The 25378-nt window shown below is 47.5% G+C and overlaps 1 protein-coding gene across 2 annotated transcripts in view; it reads right to left on the bottom strand.

Annotated features, from left to right (window-relative positions):
- Positions 1-951: 951 nt before the first annotated feature.
- Positions 952-25378, bottom strand: part of VIRMA (vir like m6A methyltransferase associated) — a 36419-nt gene continuing 11992 nt past the window's right edge. The window contains exons 10-25 of one of the 2 annotated variants that reach the window (XM_044293965.1): positions 24496-24650; positions 24247-24329; positions 21164-21257; positions 19852-20396; positions 19531-19766; positions 17365-17614; positions 17056-17273; positions 16192-16324; positions 14247-14396; positions 13993-14153; positions 6523-6619; positions 5952-6115; positions 4272-4603; positions 3830-3895; positions 3215-3355; positions 952-1413 (exon numbers count right to left, since the gene is read on the bottom strand). In XM_044293965.1, the coding sequence (XP_044149900.1) occupies positions 1253-1413; positions 3215-3355; positions 3830-3895; positions 4272-4603; positions 5952-6115; positions 6523-6619; positions 13993-14153; positions 14247-14396; positions 16192-16324; positions 17056-17273; positions 17365-17614; positions 19531-19766; positions 19852-20396; positions 21164-21257; positions 24247-24329; positions 24496-24650 (2986 nt within the window). In that variant the 3' untranslated portion in view covers positions 952-1252. The remainder of the gene's footprint in view (positions 1414-3214; positions 3356-3829; positions 3896-4271; positions 4604-5951; positions 6116-6522; positions 6620-13992; positions 14154-14246; positions 14397-16191; positions 16325-17055; positions 17274-17364; positions 17615-19530; positions 19767-19851; positions 20397-21163; positions 21258-24246; positions 24330-24495; positions 24651-25378) is intronic. The other variant, XM_044293966.1, reaches the window with a different exon arrangement.

The raw sequence follows: 25378 nt of genomic DNA, 5'->3' as shown, positions 1-25378 counted from the left end.
TGTTCACCCTGTCGATCCGTCCTTCCGCTATTTCGCCGTGCCGCCGCTCCGTCCCCATTGACTATAATGGGGACGGGGGGCGGAGCTCCGTCACAGCACGGCGAGAGCCGCCGGACTAAAAAGTGGGACATGCAGGGCTTTTAGTCCGGCGGCCTTTCGCTGTGCTGCGCCGGAGCTCCACCCCCCGCCCCCATTATAGTCAATGGGGACGGAGCGGCAGGTCCGGCGAAATAGCGGAAGGACGGATCCGACAGGGTGAACAGCCTGTTGGATCCGTCCTGCAGCAAGTGTGAAAGTAGCCTAAGAGTGAATGTGGAAAGCTGAGTAACCTCCCCTAGTCTCATCCAAGACACGTGAAGCGAGTTGTGTATGTGACATTGGACCTAAAAGGGCATTTTATCAGCAGATGGGCACTTAGTTTAAGGTCTATATGTAGATTTTAATTACTATTATGACTACGATTGTAAACCCTTCCTGACTTGGATTATTCTGTCAGGGTCAGATGTCTCGGCTCCTATCAGATGTGCAGACTTTGACGACTTCAGAAAGACATCATCGGCAGGACCTGGAGCAGGCAAACCTGGAGAAGCGAGAGCTGATGGAACTTCTGAAGGGTTTGCAGCGTGAATACAGAACGAAAAACAGCGATGAAATACATAAACCTACCCAGAGGATAGGTCATCAGTATGAAAAAGTTGTAAAACCGCTTTAAGTCAAGCTTTCTCTTCCTGGTTTAGCACTCTTAAGCCTATGTATACAGCCATTAATGAGGTCTATAAGGAACAGTGTGTGTGTGTTAGCCCAAGCAGATTATAAATGGTTGACAAAAATGCATTAATGAATTAGTTTACATTGCTTCCCTATCCAAATTGTATGTTTTTCTTAAAGAATACCAGATTTTTTTCTAATAGGTACCGTCCAACAGTTTGAAAAAAAAAGTGCACATATTCATATAGTTAATAGAAGCTTATCAGAGACAAAATCTGATACTTCATCAGTTTATTTAAAAAAAAAAAAAATAATAATAATGAACCAAAGAAATAAGACAAAACACAAAAAATTACTATACTGTACATAAAAATAAAATGTTTTGCACTTTGACTTGGAACATGTGTATCAAAATACATTTACTATCAGGCCCAATACTAGACGGTGCGGCAGTATCACACCAGGTTGTCCATTGGTCCTTCAGTGCTGTGTCACTTTCCAGTCTTTCCAAATATTCACATATATAACATGTCCAGCAGTGCTCCTATCTGGTAAAGGAACGTACGTGACGTCCTCCTCTGCTGCCATTTCCCCCCAGGAATTTACCACGTGACGCATTTCCACCGCCTGCAGCATTAGTCCAAGATGGTCCAAGACCACCACCGCGGCCCCTGGCAGCTCGGTCACGAGGGTTTGGACGGTATCCTAATAAAAGGCATACAATAATGTTCAGTGTGAAAGCAAAAATGAAGTCGACGTTAATCTTAGAAAAGGAGGAAAATCATAGAAAATGTTCTGAGCAGATGTAGACGATGGGCAGGCTCCGACACAAGCTTTTTTCAAATTTTTGTAGGTTTCCGATATGGGGATCCAGTTGTTTTGACAGAGAATAGGACAGAGTGCACAACTATTCTTTAAAGATGACAGGAACTCCCAACGAAATCTGACACACGGCCCATAAGTCAGAGGGGTCCATCGGCTCTATCATATCAGCCATGACTCTTATGAATGGAAACCAGCAATTCAAATAAATGAGCAACCATACAGTATGTGATCGGGCAGAGTCCTCCTGAGCAAGAGCAGTTCTTTCTTAGTGGCTCTCTCATCTGAAAACCCCATCCTTGTGCCTTAATAAAGTGCACGTTCCTTCAAGAAACAGCCCCCTTAAGTTAGAATATTAAAGGGGCTGTCCGCATTGTCTTCCCCTGCTTAATCTCTAACTTGCTCTGCGCAAGTGGGGAGCACTTAAACAATTGCGGAGTGATGGAGGCAAGAACCGTGCAATGTATTGTGTCCATTGCACTTCCTGCCTGTGCCGATTATACAAGGGGCATACAAGCAATGACTTGTACAAGACTGCACATATATTTGCAAAATAGCCAACCTCCTTAAAAGAGCATATAATAGGCACAAACGATCAAACTATTTTTGTGCCATGAAAAAGTCACAAATGGCGCACAGCATTTTTGCACTTTTACACCACACATCATACTTTTTAGAAAAGTGAACAGGGCTCAGCTGGATGGGGCTCCTGTATCACCCAGATGTGCTCCTGTATCTTCCTGTTCAGCTGGATAACGTGCATGCAGCTGAACAGGAAGAAAGGGGAGCACATCCTGTCAAAGAGCCAGCAACCCATCGGGTGGTCATGTGATCACAGCAGAGATCACGGAAAAGGCGACGCAACAGGAAGGCAAGTACTTCTCAGACTCTCTTGCTTCCACAGATTAGGTGAAAACCCCTTTAACAGTATTTCTATATGAGACTGTGGGATGCTGTTCTTGAACTCCTAGAGAAGGCATCCTCAAACTGTGGCCCTCCAGCTGTTGCAAAACTACAACTCCCAGCATGCCTGAACAGCCTACAGGTATCAGCCTACAGCAGGGCATTGTGGGAGTTGTAGTTTTACAACAGCTGGAGGGCCGCAGTTTGAGGACGCCTGTCCTAGAGTCAGATGCAGCTATTTTATTTAAAATCTTAAACTAGGTATGACTCTGGGCCACCGTGCACTAGAACGTCAACTCTACATCACCTATGAGCTGGAGCAGATTTGCGCTATAAAGTTGTTGGGCCGCAGGATGCCTGTGCCCCCTCCTGCTCACTTTTCTGAAGAGTGTTAAGTAGTATAGAAGTGCAAAAAGTCTCACATTTTTTTATATTTATGCAAAAATAGTTTGATGAATTTCTCCCTAAGTGTAGGTATTCCTATAGGCATGACCCTACACAGTCATTGCAATCTGGGTGCACTCCGCTAACAAGAAAATGATGCAGAACAGAAACGAGGTACATAATAAAAATTCATATGTGGTTTATGTCACGTGTATATGACAATGTGCCCACAGAAGCAAGAACATATGCCAAAAGAGTGTCCTTTTGGCATATGTTTTCGGTATAACTATTCTGCAAAGTAAAAGTCATGGCGAGAAATTACATTGAAACAGAATTTAAAACAAATCAACCAAATAAAGAAAATAGAGATCGACATTTAAAAAGATGTTTTACGCACCTACAGAGCTCTGCCTGAGAGAAGGCAGGGGACCCCTATCAAAGTTGCTTTGCGCTCCTCTGCTTTCCACGTATGTTCCTCGAGGGGCGGCCTGAGCAGTCCAGTTTAGGACGCGAACACCTTCACGACGACTGTAGTTAACTAAACACAAACGGAAAAGCAATGGAAGAGTTAGAATTACAGCAAGCAACATCCCATTACTGGCGAACATGGCTAAGGGTAATATCACATTGACAAGTGTGGTCCAGGAAAAACAGTCCGCGTGATGACCACGTTTCCCGGACTGACTGCGGCTTGTCTGACCCAAACTCACTGCATCACAGCCTGACCATGGCTCTACGGTCCTTTACTAAAATCATGCTATGAATATGGGACTGTAGAGCCGTGGTCAGGCTGGAACTCACAGCTTCATAGATCCCTATGATGGAAATGACGAGTTTGCACTCTGGCAACCTGAGGTGTAACCACGTTAATGCTTTTTCAGCAATACATTTACAGTATCACGAATGCTTTACAAGTGATATTTAAGGAATAATATTCCTATGACGCTGAGAATCAGTTGATCGACTGACCCCCTATGCAGTGTTTAACAGACGAGTATATATGTATACTAACCTTGATTATAGTATCTATGGCAAAATGGGCCAGTGGAAGAGGTGCGATCTACGGATTGCTGTTTTCCTTAATAATGACAAATAAAATACTGAAATTTTAGTGGAAGCCTTTGGTGTCTTGGACTATTCGTTATTGTATTACATCGATAAGTGGAAGGCTATCCCAAGTCAAGCACAGAGCAATTGGAGAGGTGCACGGAAACAAACCTATCTACCTATTGCATATATATATATATATATAGGGGCTACGTAGCTACATTTCGAGATCAAAGCCCAGAAGAAGCATCTTGTAAGTGTGCGATCCTGCTGTATGATAGGGTTGCACAATGCATGTCACTTTGACCCACTGTACAGAAAAATATCACAGTGCAGCCCGGGTGTAAACCTGCACCAAAATAATTAGTAAGCCAAGTTTACAGGATGGTTAAATAAATGCAACCCACCTTTAGGAGCAGGAGGAGTGAAGAACCTGCTCTGACTATGAAATGCCCCTCTGCCACCGCGGTTTCCTAGAAATCCACCACGAGATGAAATCTTCTGGGTAACTTTTGGAGGTCTCTTGGGCAGAGGTATTCCAACTTGAGGGACAACTTCCTTACGCTCAGCAGCCACAAAGTCATCCACGTGCATGGAAGGAGGGCGGCTGGTGTTCTGCTTCCTTTGTCTAAAGAGATCATGGGGGCGCATTGCCTGTCCAAATCCTCCTCTGCCCCTCCCACGTGGCAGCGGCACAAAGTGGGCTCTTTTGGCTGGTTCGATGTATTCTGACCTACCACTGGTGAAGGAAAGGAGGGTGATAAGTAAGACAACCAAGTAAATTTAAAAAAATCACTCACTAGCTAAGGGTACTTTCACACTTGCATTGCTGGATTCTGGCATGCAGTTCCGTAGCCGGAACTGTCGGCCGGATCTGGCAATCTGTATGCAAACGGAAACCATTTGTAGATGGATCCGTCTCACAAATGGCATTGCAATACGGGATCCGTCTCTCCGGTGTCATCCGGAAAAACGGATCCGGTATTTATTTATTTTTACATTTTTAAAAGTCTGCGAATGCGCAGAACAGAAGACCGGATCCGTCAATGCAGCAATTTTAATACATTCCAATGGAAAAAAATGATGGCATTATGGCAAATGTTAAGGATTTTTGGCCGGAGACAAAAATGCAGCATGCTGCGTTTTTTTTCTCCGTCCAAATACCATAAAAGGACTGAACTGAAGACATCCTAAAGCATCCTGAACGGATTGCTCTCCATTCAGAATACATTAGGATAAAACTTATCTTTTTTTTTTCCGGTATTGAGCCCCTAGGACGAAACTCAATACCGGAAAACTTTGACGCAAGTGTGAAAGTACCCTAAAAGTCATCTGATGAGTACCCATCCTGTTTTAGTACATAAAACAATTCTGGAGCATTACTTCTAAGAACTCTGCATTGTGATGTTCCTATGTTATTACTCCTGAAAAAAAGAATGATTAGCTTGTCAACACTGATTGCCAGTTCGCAGTGTTCGCCCGTGAACACATGCGATCTGCCATCTTAACTGACAAGTCCGGCGAGGCACAGGTAAGTCCTGACCTGTGCCAGGAGCCTGTCTGAAATGAAATGCTGTCTCCGGGAGCAGGCAGTTCCGAGAACAGCCTCCGGGGGCCTTCATCGGGCTGTTCTCGGAACTGCCTGCTCCCGGAGACCGCATTTCATTTCAGACAGGCTCGCGCACAGGCACGGGTAAGGACTTACCTGTGCCTCGCCGGACTTGTCAGCAGATCGCATGTGTTCGTGGGCGAACACTGCGAACTGGCCATCTGTACTTGTCAACTTCCCTTGTTAATGAGGTGTGTCCCTACAATTTGATGCTATTCTATTAGTGCTTACCTGGTTAGACTGTGCAGGGACATACTCTGAGTTACAAATGGAAGTGGTAAGGCCAAACAGTCATTTTATTTATACATTTCCAGGAGAAAAAACTGAGGAATGGCATAACGCAGGTGGAGGACAAGTATTTACTAAGACATGTCATGGAAGTGGACAGCCATCTTCATTTATGTACAACCTATGCAATAAACTTTTGCCATCTACCAGCTGACATCTTGGCCACCCAGGATATGAAATGAAAACTTACCTGGTAATAAACGTCTCATGTTTGTGCTTTCCTAGTTTGAAACCTTTAGATGTTTTCGTCCGACCTGGTGATGAGGGCTCCAACAAAAAGGATTTCTCCAGCTCTGCTCGCAAGTCAAAATCACTGCAGCATTTGCCAGAAAGGTCAATTAAATCCACTTTCACCTAAAATAAAAATACACAGACCTCATACTGCAGCTCCATTGACGTGTCCCAGGAGTGTGATCATCTCTATACATTACAGTAAGGCTATGGCCACAGGGTGGAATTGCATGCAGAAAGTCCGCTGCCTTTATAAGTATCAGCGAATGAGATGTCATCCACAAGCCGTGGCAGTATTGCAGGCAACGTGACATGCTCTATTTAAAATCTGCAGAATGTGAATTTAGGTTGTGGATATGTGTTACAGATTTCACTCTTTGCTACGTAGAAGGTGGAATCTGCGGCAAACCTGTACCATTTTCACAACAAAATCCATACCATTTGGTTTGAGTTTTGCTGCGGCGGAATATCGACAAATCCCGTGTGGGTTTGCCATGTGTGGAGATACTCTAAAAGGGAAATGTTCATACCAAGTCCAGGTCAACGTCTGCTTCTTCAGGCTGGAATGGTGAAAATGAAAAAGATTTCAGCTGCTCGTCCATCACATCTGCTAGAACGTACACAGTCCTACAGGAGAAGAAAGAAGAACCGATGAGTCCAAAAGGGGTTATGCCATAAATCATTTTTATACCAAATTCCTGGAAATGTTAAAGAATTTTAAAGCATTTCTAGCATAAACAAACACTTATCTTTTTTGTCTCCCTTGTGTAGCTGGGGCAGGCTCTAAGCAAAATGAATCTCCTTCCCCCCTGGCAACTAACAATATAGTCCCTTCTTACTTCCTTGAAGAAGTCTTCTATACCGCCATACAGGGCAGAAAGCTATTGCTATTGGCTGTGAACAGAGGCTCACTATTCAGAGAGTGACTGGGCATGTTGTGTGACCAGCAGCACTCAGATCAGTAGATGGATGTGCACACTGCTATGCACTTTGACCACAGGTGGCGCTATATTATATGCCAGGGGTTAGCAACCTCCAGCACTCTCTCTGTTGTGAAACTACAACTCCTAGCATGCTCAATTCACTTCAATGGGAGTTATGAGAACAGCCATGCAAGGGTGCATGCTGGGAGGAGTAGTAGCTTCAACACACCTGGAGTGCCGAAGGTTGCTGATCCCTGCTATATACAGTAAGTAAGGGTATGTTCACACGGAGGATTTTGTCAATGACAAAATCTGATGAGTATCCCTTAGCAGAAACTGGTGTGCTGTGGTTTCTGCAGATCCGCTCTAGGTTTAGCTCCACTGAATGAGGATAAACGCAACCAGGCTCTCGCTGAGGCTCTGCGAGGGTTATGTGCGAAGAATTGACATGTGCATTCTTGAAATGGTCTTGAAACTGCAAAATCCCTCAGCTGCATGAACTGTAGCGTGGAAAGCAGTTTCAGCGCTGATTAGGCCCGGTTTTCGGCACTAAAATAGAGTTAAAACCAGTGCCAAAAATCCTCCATCTGAACATACTCTCAATGGCAGAACTATTCAGTGGAACGTGGCATGTTCATGTTTTATGGTCTATGAAATTAAATATATATAATATATAAGAAAAAGGAGATTTTTGTATAACTTACCAGTTAAATCTCTTTCTCGCTCTTCCTTGGGGGACACAGACCTTGGGTATAGCTCAGCTCCCTAGGAGGCGTGACACTAAGTAAAACTGTTAAGCCCCTCCTCCATCAGCTATACCCTCAGCCTGGAGATAGAGGCTACCAGTTGCGTGTCCAAGTAGTGAAAGGATAACAACCAATAACGGAAACAACCAGCCAGCAACCCAACGGGGCGCCAGACCATAACCCTGTAACCAAAAAAAGAAGGGTGGGTGCTGTGTCCCCCAAGGAAGAGCGAGAAAGAGATTTAACTGGTAAGTTATACAAAAATCTCCTTTTCTCGCCCATTTTCCTTGGGGGACACAGACCTTGGGACGTTCAAGAGCAGTCCAAGAAGGGAGGGACCACAAACCCAAGGCGGAACACCACCAGAGCATCAGGAAACCGCTGCCTGCAAAACCAGGCGGCCCAAAGCAGCATCCGCTGATGCATGCGTATGCACCCTATAGAACTTTGTGAAAGTGTGCAGAGAGGACCAAGTGGCTGCTTTGCACAACTGTTCAGCCGAGGCCCGATGCCTCTGCGCCCAGGAAGCTCCGACTGCTCTGGTGGAATGAGCAGTGACGCCGAAAGGCGGAGGTCTGCCCTTGGCTCGATAAGCCTCAGACACCGCCAGTTTAATGAAACGGGCAATAGCCACCTTGGAGACCGCCAACCCTCTGCGCGAACCCTCCGGAACCACAAACAGGGAGTCCGTGCGCCGAAAGGACCCGGTGACCTCCAAGTAAATCCTCAACGCCCTGACCACATCCAGACGGTGCAGTTCCCGTTCTCTGGGGTGGGAAGGAGAGGGACAGAGCGACGGAAGGACGATGTCCTCATTGATGTGAAAGGCGGAGACCACCTTTGGCAGGAAAGTCGGGACAGGCCGAAGCACAACCTTATCCTGGTGGAAGATCAGGAAAGGTTCGGAGCAAGAAAGAGCCGCTAACTCCGACACCCGTCGGAGAGACGTGACGGCCACAAGAAAGATGACCTTGCAGGACAGAAGGCGAAGGGAGACCTCCCGTAAAGGCTCGAAGGGGGCTGATTGGAGCGCCGAGAGCACCACATTCAGGTCCCAGGAAGGAACTGGAGGGCGGTACGGCGGAACAGAGTGAGCCACCCCTTGTAAGAAGGTCTTAATTGGCCCTAGAGGGGCCAGGGGACGCTGGAGAAGAATAGACAGCGCCGAAATCTGACCCTTCAGAGAACTGAGGCACAGCCCCAGGTCCAGACCCGACTGGAGGAAGGACAGGATTGTGGGAAGAGAAAACCGGAGAGGTGGGATGCTCCGGGACTCACAGAACCCCAGATAGGACCTCCAAACCCGATAGTAGATCCTAGAGGATACGGGCTTACGAGCCCGGATCATGGTGCGGACTACGTCCGCGGAGAAACCCCGTCGCGTTAAGACGGCGGTCTCAATAGCCACGCCGTCAAACGTAGCGAGCCTAAATGCTCGTGGAAGATCGGTCCCTGAGAGAGAAGGTCTTCCCTGGAGGGCAGTGGCCACGGTGCGTCTGCCAACAGCAACATTAGGTCGGCGTACCAAGACCGGCGGGGCCAATCCGGGGCGATTAGAATCGCGGGGACGCCCTCTACCGCGATCCTCCGAAGAACCCGTGGCAGGAGGGGAAAAGGAGGAAAGACGTACAGAAGGGAGAATTCGCGCCATGGAAGGACGAGCGCGTCGGCGCCGTATGCCTTCGGGTCCCGTGCCCTGGCCAGGTATAGGGGGACCTTGTGGTTGAATTTGGAGGCCATGAGGTCCACGTCGGGGCGACCCCAGCGAAGACAAAGGGCTTCGAACACCTCTGGGTGCAGGGACCATTCTCCCGGGTCGATGGTGGACCGGCTGAGGAAATCCGCCGCCCAGTTGTCCACCCCCGGGATGTAAATCGCAGATAAGGCCGGCACGTGCGTCTCCGCCCAGAGGAGAATGAGGGTCACCTCTTGCATCGCTGCAGCGCTGCGAGTGCCTCCCTGATGGTTTATGTATGCCACAGCCGTGGCATTGTCCGATTGGATCCGAACAGGGTGGCCCCTCAGCAGATGGGTCCAGTATCTGAGGGACAGAAGAATCGCCCTCAGTTCCAGAATATTGATTGGAAGTCTGGACTCCGATAGAGACCAAATGCCCTGGACGGACCGGGGAGGGAAAACCCCCCCCCACCCCCGTAAGCTGGCATCTGTGGTAATCACCAGCCAGTTCAGTGGAAGGAAGGACTTCCCCCTTAGAGGGATATGCAACCACCAGCCGAGGGAAGCCCGAGCCAGGGGAGGCAGAAGAAAGGTCCTGTCCAGACTCCTCGGTGATTTGTCCCAGGCCGACAGAATTGCCCTCTGAAAGGTGCGGGATCGGAATTGTGCGAACGGCACCGCTTCGAAACAGGCAACCATCTTTCCCAACAACCGCATGCTGGATCTGAGGGAAGGGCGGTGATGACGGAGGAGACTGCGAACCGACCCGCGAAGGGCCAGACGCTTGTCCGACGGAAGGCGGACCTCCGCCAACTCTGTATCCAGGAGCATCCCCAGGAAGATCAGCCGTCTGGAGGGGGTAAGGGAAGATTTGGGGTGGTTGATAATCCAACCGAACCGCGTCAGGGTCTCCAGAGTGAGTTCCACACTGCGGGATGTCTGAGAGAAGGAGGGTGCCTTGACCAGGATGTCGTCCAAGTATGGGAGAAGAAAAACACTTCTTGAACGTAGAAGGGCCAAGACAGGGGCCAGGACCTTGGTGAACACTCGAGGAGCCGTCGCCAGACCAAAGGGAAGGGCGACGAATTGGAAGTGATCGTCCCCCACCGCGAAGCGCAGGAAGCGGTGATGACATGGAGCAACCGGAACGTGGAGGTATGCATCCTGAATGTCGATTGAGGCCATGAAATCCCCTCTTTCCAGGGAGGCCACTGCGGACCTGAGAGACTCCATCCGGAGAAAACGGTTCAGGCGTTTTAGGTCCAAGATCGGACGCACTGAGCCTTCCTTCTTGGGAACCACAAAGAGGTTCGAGTAGAACCCCCTGAACCTTTCCGTCGGAGGCACGGGGGCGACGACACCCTTGTCCATTAGAGAGTGAATGGCCGCGAAGAAGGCGGCCACTCGTACGGGATCTCGCGGAGGACGGGATCGGAAGAAACGGTCTGGCGGAATGGACGCAAATTCGATTTTGTATCCGCAAGATACAATCTCGAGCGCCCATGCGTCTGAGATGTGGGCCCGCCATACGTTCCTGAATAGGAGAAGGCGGCCCCCCACCCGGGTGGGTGGGGGCGCACCTTCAGGCAGAGGGCTGCTGGCCTGTGGGAACCCGTGCAGGCTGGGACTTGCGCCAGGTAGGTTGCGTCCGAAAAAACGGCTTCTTGCGTCTATCCTGGGCTGGGCCAGAGGAAGAAGAACTGGCCGCGGGTCTAGACCCGGTGGGCTTGCGAAAGGACCGAAAACGGGACGAACCAGCGCGACCACGGGGGGCGCCCATTGGCCTGGACTGGGGGAGGTGAGTACTCTTCCCACCCGTGGCCTCTGATATAAGTTCGTCCAGACGGGTTCCGAACAGGCGGGAACCCGTGAATGGTAGGCCGGCCAAAGAGCGTTTGGAAGCGGCGTCCGCCGCCCAAACCTTCAGCCAGAGTTCCCTCCTGACAGAAACTGCCAGGGCAGAGGAACGGGCAATGAGGGCACCCGCATCAAGGGAGGCCTCACAGACGAATTTTCCGGCCTGAACAATTAGTTGGGCTAAGGAACGGAGGTCCTGAACAGGGACGTCCGACCCCAACTCCCGTTCCAGTTGCAAACCCCATTCAGAGACCGCTTTGCCAACCCAGGCGGAGGCAAAGACCGGTCTAAGGGCCGAACCAGAGGCAGTAAATATGGCCTTGGAGAGGGATTCCGTACGACGGTCCTCAACAGACTGGAGGGAAGATCCGTCCTGTACAGGAATAGTAGTGCTTTTGGACAGGCGAGCCACGGGAGGATCAACCTTAGGCGGGGATGTCCACGTGGTCACAGAATCCGCTGGAAAGGGATAACAAATGTCCAGCTTTTTGGGTGTAATAAAGCGGACGTTAGGCCGAGTCCAAGCCTTGGATACCACAGAAGAAAAATCAGCGTGTATGGGAAAAACCTTGGAGGCCTGTTTGGGGCGGAGAAAGGACACGCCGGCCTGTTCAGAGCTGGGGGGGTCATCGTGTAGCTGAAAGGTATCACGGATGCTAGTGACAAGATACCCCACCGCGGACGCCAATTTGGACGGAAGCTCTGAGTCCATGTCCACGTCCGAATCCGCCAGTTCTCCCTCAGAAAGCGTATCCCTTTGAGAGGATAGACTTGACTGAGCTCGCACGCATGGCGGAGAGAGCGAAGCATCTGGAGAAGATGTGCGCTCAACCCTTGAACGTTTCTGAGTATGCCGGGCCCTGGAAGATTCGCTGGGAGGCAGGGAACCAGTGGGGGCGGCAGAAACGGTAGTCCCAGCGGGTGCGACAGGGATTGTGGCAGCCTGCGGGAGAGGCGGTCTATCCACGAGACGGCCCACTACGTGTGTAAGGCTTTCCACCGCCTGAGACAGAGACCTAGCCCAGTCAGGGGGTTCAGAGGCACCGGGGGGCGCAGCGGGAAGCGGGCCCTGCACCGGGGCCTGACATGCAAGGCAATGCGGCTCAGATTGCCCACGCGGAAAAAGTTCCTTACAGGCGGTACAGGCATGGTACCAGGGTTTGGGGGCACCTGTGGGATCTGACATGCTGAAGTGTGGTTGTACTCTAATATAGAGACCACAAAGGGTTATAGCAGCTATGACCAGGAGGGTTAGGAGAGGGTTAACTGTCCTACCAGTGCCTCAGAAGAACGTCAGGAGATGGCCCAGATCAGCAGCAGCAGAGAAGCAGTGAACAGCAGTGAGCAGCAGAGAGCGCCCACAGAAGCCGAGCGATGTACACAGGAGGTTAGAGTCCCCCACCGTGTCCCAGCTTCCTGTCAGGAGTGAGGAAGCGCGGGAAACCTCAGCAGAAAGCGCGGGGAACAAGCTCCGCCCCCTCCAGCGCTTGAAATGTCTCCTGTGAAGGAGAACGTAGCTCCGCCCCCAAAATGACGCGCGCGTAAGCCCCGCCCCCTGCCGGGACCGCTAAGCCCCGCCCCCCCGTTCTCGGCGGGAAGGGGGAGAGAGAGAAGAGAAAAATGGAGTCAGCCCCGAATGAGGGGGGGGGGGGGGGAGAAAGATAGCAGCGTGGGGGGGAACGGCGTGGGGGTGCTGAGGATGCTGCTGTGCTGCATTGTCCTGCAGATGAGCACTCAGAATGAGCGACCACGGGTGCCCCCCTTACCCAGAGGGGTAGATGCTGCAGATAGGGACGGGGTATGGGCTGGAATAGCCATCTCACCGTCCGACGTCTTCACCCTCAGTCCTTTCCAGCAGGGTCGCCCCTTCAGCCACTGGCACCGCAGTGGCAGGAAGCTGGAAGAGGAGCTTGGCGTGCGGGCGACCCCCTAGCTGGCGGGATGTAGGGGAGCCATTGCTGCCCAGATCCTCCTATTGCTTCTGTGGGGGAGGCAGCAGTGCAGATAAGTTGGCACTGGCGCAGCTCAACCCCGGGAGAGCAGAGAGGTCTAATGCGTCTCTGGTATCCCTAGGAAAAAATAAAATAACAAAATTAGAAGAAAAAGTAAAAATAACAAGGAGAAAACAGCCCTGCAGTAGCAGGGAGTGTCTTGCCTCCTTGGACACTAAGCTAAAACTGGTAGCCTCTATCTCCAGGCTGAGGGTATAGCTGATGGAGGAGGGGCTTAACAGTTTTACTTAGTGTCACGCCTCCTAGGGAGCTGAGCTATACCCAAGGTCTGTGTCCCCCAAGGAAAATGGGCGAGAAATATATACATATTATAATAATAATAATAATACAATATCATATATAACCCCTTTGGGTTGGTCATAAATGTCAGATAGTTGCAGCAGACAGCTAACACTTTCCACTACTCCACTTATGGAGAACTTCAGGGCAGCTGTCCAGGTAAGTGGCTGTCAGACTCCACGGGCAATGCCTTGGGGAAACTGTAGGATTGGATAAGTCAAAATACAATCTATCCCATCCCTGTTTAAAATGCTATTAAAATACTTGAAATACAAGGTGTTTTACAATCTTTTAACCGAATAGTGTGAAAGAGCCCTAAAAGAGGTGTTCCAACTGTAGCAAACAAAGCTTATTCTTTGTTATTCAACTTTATAGAAAATTCCTGTATGCTTTCCTTAATAATTTTTTTACAATTTACAAGATCTCTGATAACAGTCATGGAATGTTCCAGAGGAAACATATCTGTCCTAGTCATGTGGTGGGCATCCTGGACTCCTCAATGTTACCTGTTATTGAATAGGTTCTGCAGGGAGTCTCCTGCTGGCAGAACTGGCTCCACGTCCTGCTCACTTAATGGCACGGGCTCCTTTGCATTCTCAAGTATCTGCCGGAATCCGACCACATTGTCCAGTAAGGACTCCAGACTGTCATCTTCCTTGGACTGCTCCTAGGAGCACACAGGCATCAACATAACCAGTATTGATATTATAGAAGCAGCTCACAATAGAGGAAAGAGAGAAAAATACAATCCTAGACTTACAAGAACAATTTTCTCCAGGTCCAGCAGCAGGTTCTGTGCAGGGTCATCCTTGTTGAGCAGCAGGTGCTTCAACTCACCAGCACTGAGACCAAGAGTCCTTGTGTGCTGAGCACCGTCCACTTCCATTATTCCTCCATCTTCTCCGCATGTCTGCACAATGACCACCAAAGTGTTAAACCAGTGCCTCACAAGTGAGAAATCCAAATTTGCTGTGACTTCAAATATTATTTGTGCAGCCATTTTGTAGGCTCTTCATATTGAGGATTTATTCTCAGGGTCGGTCATTAATATCTGACCCACCGATCAGATGTTCCCTCCAGCAAGGACCTAGCACTTTGAATGGAACAAGAAGCAAAGCTCCGTTCAAAGTGTAGTGGCCGTACAGGGTTACTGCAGCTCATTTCCCATTGAAGTGAATGGTAGCTAAGCCGCAGTAACCCAGCACGGCCACTACACTTTGACCGGAGCGGTGCTTCTTGTTCTATTCACAGTGCTAGATCCTGCGCTGGAGGCTGCGGGGAACAGCCGATTGGCAGGGTGCGGGGTGTCAGAACCTCACAGGTCAGATACTAATGATCAATCCTTAGGATAGGTATTAGGAACCTGGAAAAAACCCTTTAATTATCTTCAGTCTGTGGCAAAAACAACAATTCTCAACATGCTGTGACAGGTCACAAAGTCTACGAGCTCCATCCCATCCCATCATTTACACACACTGGAAATCGGCTACATAAAGTTTCCAGGAAGATGGTCAGGCCTGATTTATTGTATTCTCCCAGAAGATTTGTTACCAGTGGCTACATAGTGACAGGCAATTGCATGTGAGAAAAAATATCCCACGGGGATCTGGATCATTAGAATATGCCATCACTTTGTGATCAGTGAGGTCTTACCTTTGGGAACCCATTGATCCTCAAAGGGCCACAGTGCTGTGCCCCTTCACTATAGCCTGGTTCCATCCAAGGGCTGTGGACCCTTCATTTTCAGAATCATAGGGGTCCCAGACGTCAGGTCCCCACCAATCAAAGTGATGACATGCCCTACCTCTGTGATGGCTAACCTCTGGCACTCCAGCTGTGGTAAAACTACAACTCCCAAGATGAACACTTGCTTTGCTGTTATCAAAACTCCATCGAAATGAATAGAACATGCTGGGAGTTGTAGTTTCAGCACAGCCGGAGTGCCTGAGGTTAGCCATCACTGCCCTAGCTATATGCTGTTATTTTCTAAGATAAGAATAAATGGAAGTCTATAGCAAGCCGGTCTCTGCATCGGTATACTGTCAGATTCCAGCGTCTTTCGATTTGGTTTTCAGGCCTTCTAGAGAGGAATCCGAATGAAAGATGCAAATATTGGAAGTGTCCAAGAATGAGCTTCCCCTCTATTCTTCCAGCTTCACCCCCTCCTCCTCTTTGTTCAGTTTCGGTATAGAGACAGTCATGAGGTTATTACACCAAGAAGTGTTGCTCGTATAATATTCAGGGATTAAATTGGTATTCTCATCGCTAGGATATGTCCATTGTCTGATAGTTGTGGGTCCAACTGCTGGGACCCGCACCTATATCGAGAATGGAGCAGGCAAAGTGTTGACTGGAGGACTCCGGTCCGGCCACTACCAAGCGCTCTCCACATAGAAGTGAATAGGTGCGCACCGCGCATGCACAGCCACCGCTCCCATTCACTTCTATGGAACTGACAGAAATAACCTAGCCAGTGCTTGGCTATTTTCGGCGGCCCCATAAAAATGAATGGAGGGCAGCAGCGCATGTGCGGTGCGCCCTCCACAACTTTCAGGACCTATCAGACAATGGGGGCATATCCTAGCGATATGCAGCCATTGTCTCAAATGAGAAACCCCCTTTAAAGGCTGATGTTCACAAGACTTTCATTGATCACTATTCATTGTAGGTCACGATTACTGAAGAGGCTACAAAATTTAACTTGCCATTGGATCAGAATTCAGTATCTGCCGCATGAAATCCAAGAACGATGAGGCCGATTCCCCAGTGTCTTTTCCAAACCCACAAACTATTCGCTTCAGAAGCAGGAAGAGGGCAGTGCTGTGTTTCCTGAAGGAGCTAAGAGAAAAAAAAATAACAGACCAACCTTTAATGTAATCAATTAATTCTATTACCTATAATCAATAAAAATTTAGCCAAGCTCCATTTACACGACCAGATGCGTTCTGTGGACCGCAAAATGCAGATACCGGCTGTGTACTCCTGTACTTCTCGTGGGCCCGATTGTTTAAAATGCCTATTCCATGTTCTATCATTTGCAGCACAGCCGTACGGATGCGGACAGCGTACGGTCTGAATTTTTTGTGGCCCCACAGAAATATATAAAGCCTTGTGCAATACTAAAAAAAAAATATGTGGATCGGCTGCAAACTGAAGTTTGCTTGAGGTCTAAGGGATTAACCCTCCTTTTGCTTCTTCATGGAAACACAATGCAGTTTTTAAACTGGCCACTAGGTGTCAGCCCTTACACTGATATAAAGTGCAGCCATAATGTTAGACAAATTGAAGGGTTATGTATAATCGTTCCCGTAGTACAGTTTTAGATGCCGGTCTTAATAAAGGTGTGGATCCGCCGCAGATATGTAGAGGCACCGGCCTCTACATAACTACTGCGGATCCACCGCTGTGTCTAAATGTAAGACAGCTTTCCTGCTGTCTTACATTTAGACCATTTTATGTGCCTAAAACAGAAAATTGCTTGCAAAGGTGCCCTGCATTTTAAAAGTGGTCTAGCTATGGCATTCACAATGTGGTAACCCCCCCTCGCCTCAAATTCCCATTTCTGTTACCTCTTCAAATAGAAGAACCCAAAATCATGCTCGGAGAGGAACATCATAGTCCTGATACAGGTGAGGAGTGTACTGTAGCTGCTGTCACTGTTCGCTAACGTTTCCATCAGGCAGTCACAGATGGAAGAAAGATGATCTTTGCCCGGTAAGGAGTTGCAAAGTTGATCTACTTCCGATGCTGGAGCTTCTCCCGAGCTCGGCAGAACGAGGGCAATGTCCTAAAAAATTAATTTAATTTAAAAACTCAATACAGAAGTAGAAATAATCAGGAGAGGAGTTGGGGTTCTTGAAGAGTAATGGAAATGGTACCTGGTCACAGAGGTACTGCACAATGGAGGCCACGTACTCTGCGCACTGCTGGTGGACAACATTGTCTCCTGCAGATTTCATTAACGTTAGTAGCTCCTGGAAAACTTCTGAATATCGCTCGTCGCCTTTCCCTCCGTTAATAAGGTGTAGAATTGCTACTTTGCAGGCTCGGTGGGCAGCCAAGGAGTCGAGAAGAGCGAGCAGCCGAGCTGTCTGACCCGTGAACTGCTTCTGCTTGTCCTCGCCGGCACTGAAACAGGTGGCATCACATTCATTTCCCAGACTATAGCGACTAATCTTAAAAAGTTACTACACAAGTTTGCAAATTTCAAGAAGAACAACGTAAGGTCACGAACTAAAGGTACTTTCACACTTGCGTTTTTCTTTTTCGGAAAAAAAATAAGAAAAATAAATAAATGCCGGATCCGTTTTTCCGAATGACACCGGAAAGACGGATCTGGCATTTCAATGCATTTGTAAGACGGATCAGGATCCTGGTCAGTCTTACAAATGCCATCAGTTGGCATAAGTTTTGGCGACGGAACTGATTACTGGATCACCCTGCCGCAAGCGTGAAAGTAGCCTAAGCCTTGAAGACGCCTACCAATGAGGTAATCGCTGACTAATGGATTATCTCAATAGACCCCATTACAGTCAATTCACTGTATTATTTTCCCTTCTTCGTCTTCTCTCTTCCTCCTGCAGGACCTGCGCTGACGTCAGCACAGGTCCTGCTGAAGATTGAAGATAGAAGGACCTTCTTTCAGCAGGACCTGCGCTGACATCAGCACGCTCACCACGAGCACGCTCACCACGTGGTGAGCGCGATGACGTTATCGAAGGTCCTTTTGCAGGTCCTGCAGGAAGAAAAAAGAAGACGATACCGGCTGCACGATCAAGTGGATGGAGGTGAATTTTTAACCCCTCAATGGACATTTTACTATGCATTCTGTATTAAGAACGCTATTATTTTCCCTTATAACCATGTTATAATGAAAAATAATAAAATCAACAGAACACCTAACCCAAACCCGGACTTCAGTGAAGAAGTCCGAGTTCGGGTCTGGCTACGACATTCCGTTTTTTAGCACACACATGCAAAACGCATTGCAATTGCACGAAAAAAAACCTCAACAACGTAACGGGTTTGCCGCAATGCACAAACAACGCATCCGGACAAAATCCATGACGCCCGTGTGCAAGGGGCCTTACTGACCAAGCGTTTTTCTTCCTTTTTCATCGTTGCGTTCCAAGAGCTAAACATTTTTTCTTTTTCTGTCTATATAGCTTTATAAGGGATTGTTTTTTGCGGGACAAGTTGCAGTTTTTAATGGTGCCATTTTGGGGTACACAACTTTCTGATTAACTTATTTATTCTTTCTGGGAGGGAGATGGGAAAAAGAGCAATACTGCCACTGTGGTTTTACGTTATTAATTTTACGGCGTTCATTTTCATTCTCTGGGTCAGTACGATTAGTGATACCAAATACATAAAGTTTTTTTTTACGTTTTACTACTTTTTTGCAATAAACTTTTTTTTTTACTTTTGGGGAAAGGTGGGTGATTAGAATTTTCAGATTTTTTTTAAAAAAAATTATATCACCCTAGGTGACTATAAGAAGCAATTATTAGATTGCGTCTCCCTTACATTGCAATTTATTGCAGATCCTCTATGTTCTTATGGAGCCCTGCCACCTGCATAGGAACTACAACTGCAATAGCATGGATTTCTTCAAAGAAACTCCAGGCAATCACACACCATGAACGGCTTCTTCCCGCTTTGCCATGTAGGGAAAGCCGCCTCAGATAGATGCTGTCGCCATAACTGACCAAGGCAGCTGAGGTGTTAAATGACAGATTGGCGTAATCGACGATTGCAGACATTAGCCCCATTGCAGAAACCCGCCGAGTGCAGAAACCCGGCGGCTATGGCACACGCAAGCAGGCACCAACTTTGAAGTCCCGCCTTATGCAGTACATGTATGGCGCTTTTGGGAAGGGGGTTAAAGCTATGCAGTTTGTATTCATGTCGAAGAAAGAATTATAGGGCATGCTGGAGTTCAACATGCCTGATCCCTCGTTCTCAAGGGAGATGAACCACTGCTCAAGGTATCTGGCAGTGGTCAGTTTCCCCATCTCTGGATCACTTGTAAGAGATCAACATACCTCTGCAGGTCTTCCACAATAAGATCCAGGACTGTGCGCATGATTAAGAGGGTGGTAGGTGCAGCCAGATCACACAGCTGAACACTGACGCGCCTGACCATATGCTGAAGAGGTTGACATGAAGTCCCAGAGAAGGACCTGACAATATCCTGCAGGAGCTTGGAGTGTACATGAAGATGCATGCTCCACAGCTTCCGGGTGTTTAAAGCCACTGCAATGTCCTGTGGATCAATAGCCTGAAAGAAGAGAAAAACCTTAATCCCCATAGAACAGCACAAGTGAGGTAGAGAAGAGCTTAGAGAATACCGCCAGTCTTCTTACCTGAGTGGTCTGCACTGGTAATGGGAAAGGAAGAAGCTCAGACAGAATGACAATTCCTGAGAAGAAGCCTTCAGGTGCTTTCAGGACAGAAGAAAGCACTTCTTTAAGCATCAAGGACCAGGTATTGTTGGCCAGAGTCTCCTCTGAGATAGTCAACTGTTCATTAACTCCTTGTGTAAAAGTCAGTAAGATGTCAATGATATCACTCTGGATTTTCTGCTCCTCTCCATCCAGCCTTCCAGAAAGAGGTATGGAACATAAGAGCATGTGTAGGGTAACCAGAGTGGACGGGACCCGCATATCCTTAAACTCAAAGGAGCCACCCCTTAACAGCTCGGTGAGCATCGTCTTGAGCAACGACAGGGTGCAGCGAGCCAAAGAGATGGTTATTGCTCTGCACAGAGTGGTGCCCAGGTTGACGTGCAGCCTCCACGGCTGGATGAGAATGCTGTTCATTTTCTGCAGTATTCGAATGAAAGTATCGAGTCCCTCAGCGGAGAAGAGCTGAATGACCGCGAGATTCCACTTTAAGTCCTTTTGCTGCCCTGCAATGGGAATATAGATGAAACCAACACACAGTAATTTAAAGTGCACATGCGCTTGGCAGCTGAAGACATCTGTGTTGTTCTCATCTTCATACGTGCCCGCATTGCTGAGAAAAATGAAGTTTAAAGATGTGCAAATTAGCCTCTAGGAGCAACTGGGGCGTTGCCATTACACCTAGAGGCTCTTCCCATTCTGCAACTGCTACGTCCTCTGCACTTTGATTGAGACGACCAGACATGATGACGTTTTCACTGCCTGTCCCTGTCAAACATAGTGCAGAGGTGTGGCGGTTGCAGAGAGAGCAGAGCCTCTAGGTGTAACGATAACGCCCCTGTTGCTCCTAGAGGATCATTTGCATATAATAAAACTTCATTTTTCTATGCAATGCAGGCACATATGAACATGGGACCAACACAGATGCCTTCAGCTACCAAATGCACATGTAACAGGTCAGACAGTATCATAGGTACAAAGCTGCTGACAGATGCCCTGTAATGCCAAACAGCAGCTAACGAACAAGGCAATCACAGGTGATACAAAGCACCAGCAGAAGGGGCACGTGCAGCTAGACTGAGGCAAGAGGCCTCTTCACGACTGCCAGAAGTGCCATCATGCTTGAGTACGTTGCTCACTTGGGGGTTTTCTCCTGCCAGCAGCTCTCATTTTTCAGGGGGCCTTGTGAAAGTGAAATATTGTGTGAAAGTATATTGAAAATTCAGGCCTATAAGTGTGGTATGCTACCACAAGGGGCCATGCCCATACCTACCTTCCACTGGAGCAGGTGGACAAGTCACGTGGCAAAGTACCCTGAGCGCCGTCAACAGTCCCACACCTTCAGGAGCCATCAAGTTGTCCAGATTCTAAAATGACGAAATATTAAAGCAATGGAAGCCAAAAAAAAAGGAAATAAACTTCTGCTTGAGGCTCCAACAAATCCAGATTTACTAATCCTGTAGATGGCGGAAGCTTAGCCTGGCCATCTAGACCGGAAGCAGATTTATCACAGGGGCTCAGTCTGGATATTTAATCTGACACTTTATTCTGACCCCAGAACTGTGGCGCAATGTTGATACAAAATGGTGCATCTTAGACTCGCTACCTTTCAATAAAGCATTACCCGCTTACTACTAAGCCCTAAAAGTGCACAAACCCTAGATGCGTCAAATTGCGCCACTTTGTAGACACATTTGCAAATCTGGAACAGAGTGCGTCTTTCTTTCATTTCCAGAAAACTAAGCTGCTGCTCCTTGTAGAAAAGTATTTAAAAAAAAAACTTTTTGAGAAACAGTGCTATGGCTGCCTATAGGCAGTGTCTGGTATTACAGCCTCAGGTACTTTACTACTCTCATACAACCACTTCAATCCCCGTGTATTGTACACGTATTGTCTTACCATGTCTATATGGGAAAACTGCATTAGGAGAGGCAAATATTCTACGTCTTCTATGACAGCCGCCTCCATGATTGCCATGTCCAGCAAAGACACAAGCAAAATGGTTTAAAAATAAAGAGGTTTTTTTTATTACCTTTACTTTGCAGAGTTCACTTTTAGGTATTTTTACTTTTATACTTTAGATTTATGTCGACATTCAAACTATTATTTTTTTTATTTAACCAAAAAACATTTTAGTAAATTTACAAGCGGACCTGAAGTGCTGCATCAATCTGAGGAATCTACTACATATCTTCTACAGTTAACCCCATCTGAAGCTTAAGATTTTCAGTTTTTGCTCCCTGCCTTCCAGGAGCCATAACTTTTTTATTTTTCTGTTCATATAGTTCAAATATCCTATCCCTTTGACAGGCACCACTGTCCCAACAATCAAAGTTACTCACTTCATCGGTCAGAGTAATTTAAAAAGGCTGTGGCATTAATCCTAAGTATGCACAGCACATCTCCTCCATTTAATGCAGTAAGGCTATCTTCACACTGGTGTTTTGGTTTCCGTTTCCGAGATCCGTTCAGGGCTCTCACAAGCGGACAAAAACGGAGCAGTTTTGCCCTAATCCATTCTGAATGGAAAAGGATCCGCTCAGAATGCATCAGTTTGCCTCCGATTAGTCTCCATTCTGCTTTGGAGGGGGACACGCTTGCAGCGTTTTGGTGTCAGTCTGTCTGATAAAACTGAGCCAAACGGATCTGTCCTGGCACACAAGTCAATGGGGACGGATCCGTTTTCTATTGTGCCAGATTGTGTCATAGAAAACGGATCTGTCCCCGTTGACTTACATTGTGTGTCAGGACGGATCTATTTTCTACGACAAAATCTGGCACAATAGAAAACTGATCCGTCCTCTATTGACTTTCAATGGTGTTCAAGAAGGATCCGTCTTGGCTATGGTAAAGATAATACAAACGGATTCGTTCTGAACGGATGCAGACGTTTGTATTATCTGAACGGATCCGCACCAAACGTGAAAGTAGCCCAAAATACAAATTGCCCAAAACATAAAATCCCCTGACAGATGAAGTGAGTATCATTGATTGTTGGGACAGTGGTTCCTGTCAAAGGGGTAGGAGGTTTCTTCATAACACTTGCTTGCAACAAAAGAACGAATAATAGAGTGACCGATTTAAAAAATCTGGTAGCAGACTGAAAACATCCTGCAGACCTATGTGTCTCCATGGCAACAAACCCTGCACAGACTCAATCGGCAGTCATGTTGCCATCCAACTGCCCCCTACGTCTTACTAACTAACTCACTGAATATAAGTGTGGTGCAGATAAAAGGAAGTACAATAGCAGGATCAGACTACACTGTTTGTAGTGTTACCATGGAAACACAAAAGTCTGCACAGAAACTGTGCACACAAACCAGACAGATGTAAATTTAAAAGGCTACATACACCTTTGGGGGCAATAATAATTTTTTTAATTGGTCTTTAATAAAAAGGTTATCCAATTTCTGAAACGTCTCGCCCATGTGCCGGCCCCTCACAGGTAATATACTGACCCCCCTCCACCGCTGCTGCTTCTCCCTGCTCACAGATGAAAACATCCGGTGACGGAGGGGGGAGCGAGCAGCCAATGGCAGGCGGGGATGAGTCTCCCTAGCATCGCGGGGGATGTTTCAAAAACTGGATAACCCCCATTAAAAATGTTGAACCCCTGTCTCTGCACAGCCTTGAGACTCTAGTAGCAGGAACAGTGTTTCTACTGTTCCGTCAGGCAGCTCAGCTGACGGCTCCTCATCTCTGGCCTTATAAACACTCATTATAGCTCAGATCATATCTTACTGATAAGAATGTGGCCTAAATGTTTATGACCTTTTAGTAATTTAGAGATAAGGTTTGATAGTATGACAAATTGGAATAAGTTAAAGGGGCTGTCTGTGAACCAAAAATAAAATATGAGTGAGAGAGTACGTGAGAGAGAGTGCCGTGGCTCACATCGGCACCGGTTCCAGTCTCTGCCAGAGCAGAAGTGATGTTCTATATCAGGCATCAGCAATCTTCGGCACTCCAGCTGCTGCGAAACTACAACTCCCAGCATGCTCGGCTGTTCTTCTAACTCCCACAGAAGTGAATGCAGCACTCCGAGTTGGTTTCAAAACACCTAGAGTGCTGGAGGTTGCCGATCCCTGTTCTATATACACTCCCATGATCGATGCCAGCCAATTCATGGCCAAAGCTGTGACAGAGAGAGAGGGGTGGGACTGTCAGGAGGTGACTGGGGTCGAGGTAAGGCACACTAATCTATGGGTTATTGTCTACCTGCAGCTAGTGAAAGGCGGAAAAGTGTGTAATTAATTGTGTCAGTAGATTTATCCCTGCAGTGCTATATTTGTGCACATTCAACATGCAAGTTGCCAAAACACGTTGTGTAACCTGGACATACGTGTCACTTACCTGCTTGATATAATCAATCAGACCAGTTATGCAATTTATCTCAAATCGAATACTTTTCAATGGCTCTAGCCACTTTGCAAGCTCTGAAAGAAAACACACACTTGTGAGCAGGGGCTCGACTTACCATAACTATATTATGCAGCTGGAGAAAATTATTCAATTTCAATAATTTCACTTGCAAGTCCAGTTCTACTGCTACGAAAGGGGCTTTCGGAGGAATGACTGACACGGGAAGGTGCAATCTCTTACCTTGTAGCTTGGCATTGTTCTCGTCTCCTTTACACAGCTTCAGTAAAGGAGCAGAGTGCGTTTCTAGCATCTGGACATCATTCGAGGTCTGCACTACGAGCAGCACGAGCAGACAGGCGTAATTATAAGCCACTGACTTCTTGGATTTTGTATCCCTGAAAGAAGAAGTCACAAATGTTCACTGCAGGTATGTTACACGGAAGCGGAGATTAAAGACTGGCTGACAGCTTGAGCTACAGACACAATGGAAACTCCGGAATGAGCATAACCTCCATCAGCGCCGAATCAAACTCGTCAGATGATTGGAAGTGGAGATCTATAATGTCCACACATTTCACAACTGCTTTTACGACCATAAGGCCACTTTCATGCGGTCGGTATTTTGCATCACTATTTGTAAGCCCAAACTAGAAGTGGAACCTACAGATAAAAGGGGCACATTTATTAAGATGCCGTCCATGCGCTTCCCCGCCAATATTATTATTTTTAGACCTGGTAGGAGCGGGGAAGAAGTCGCCAACTCTGCCGAAACATTGCGTGCAACAGAATGTGCGCCAGATATACACCACAAAAGTGGCGTATATCTGTTCGGAAATGCCCCTCAAAAAGTATAACGGAACGTTTTCTGCCTCTTCCATGTTTTTAACCCACTCCTGATGTAAAATACTGACCAAATACTAACCCGGTGAAATTGGTCTACTGGGAAGAATGTGCACCCTGGTGAAATACTGACTGGCCTATCCTCATGGATTAGTGGGGATACCACTCCAGACTCACCAGCAAAACAAAAAAAGGGCGTTTCCACTTCAGCAAGCCCCTCATCTAGGTCATTTATGTTGGTTCTGCACCAAACATACAAGTCTGGCTCTGCTTGGTACTGCAG

The sequence above is a fragment of the Bufo gargarizans genome, chromosome 5 (assembly GCF_014858855.1).
Source record: "Bufo gargarizans isolate SCDJY-AF-19 chromosome 5, ASM1485885v1, whole genome shotgun sequence".
Lineage (NCBI taxonomy): Eukaryota > Metazoa > Chordata > Amphibia > Anura > Bufonidae > Bufo > Bufo gargarizans.
Note: the sequence above shows the minus strand (reverse complement) of the source record. Positions and strands in the feature narration are given on the sequence as shown.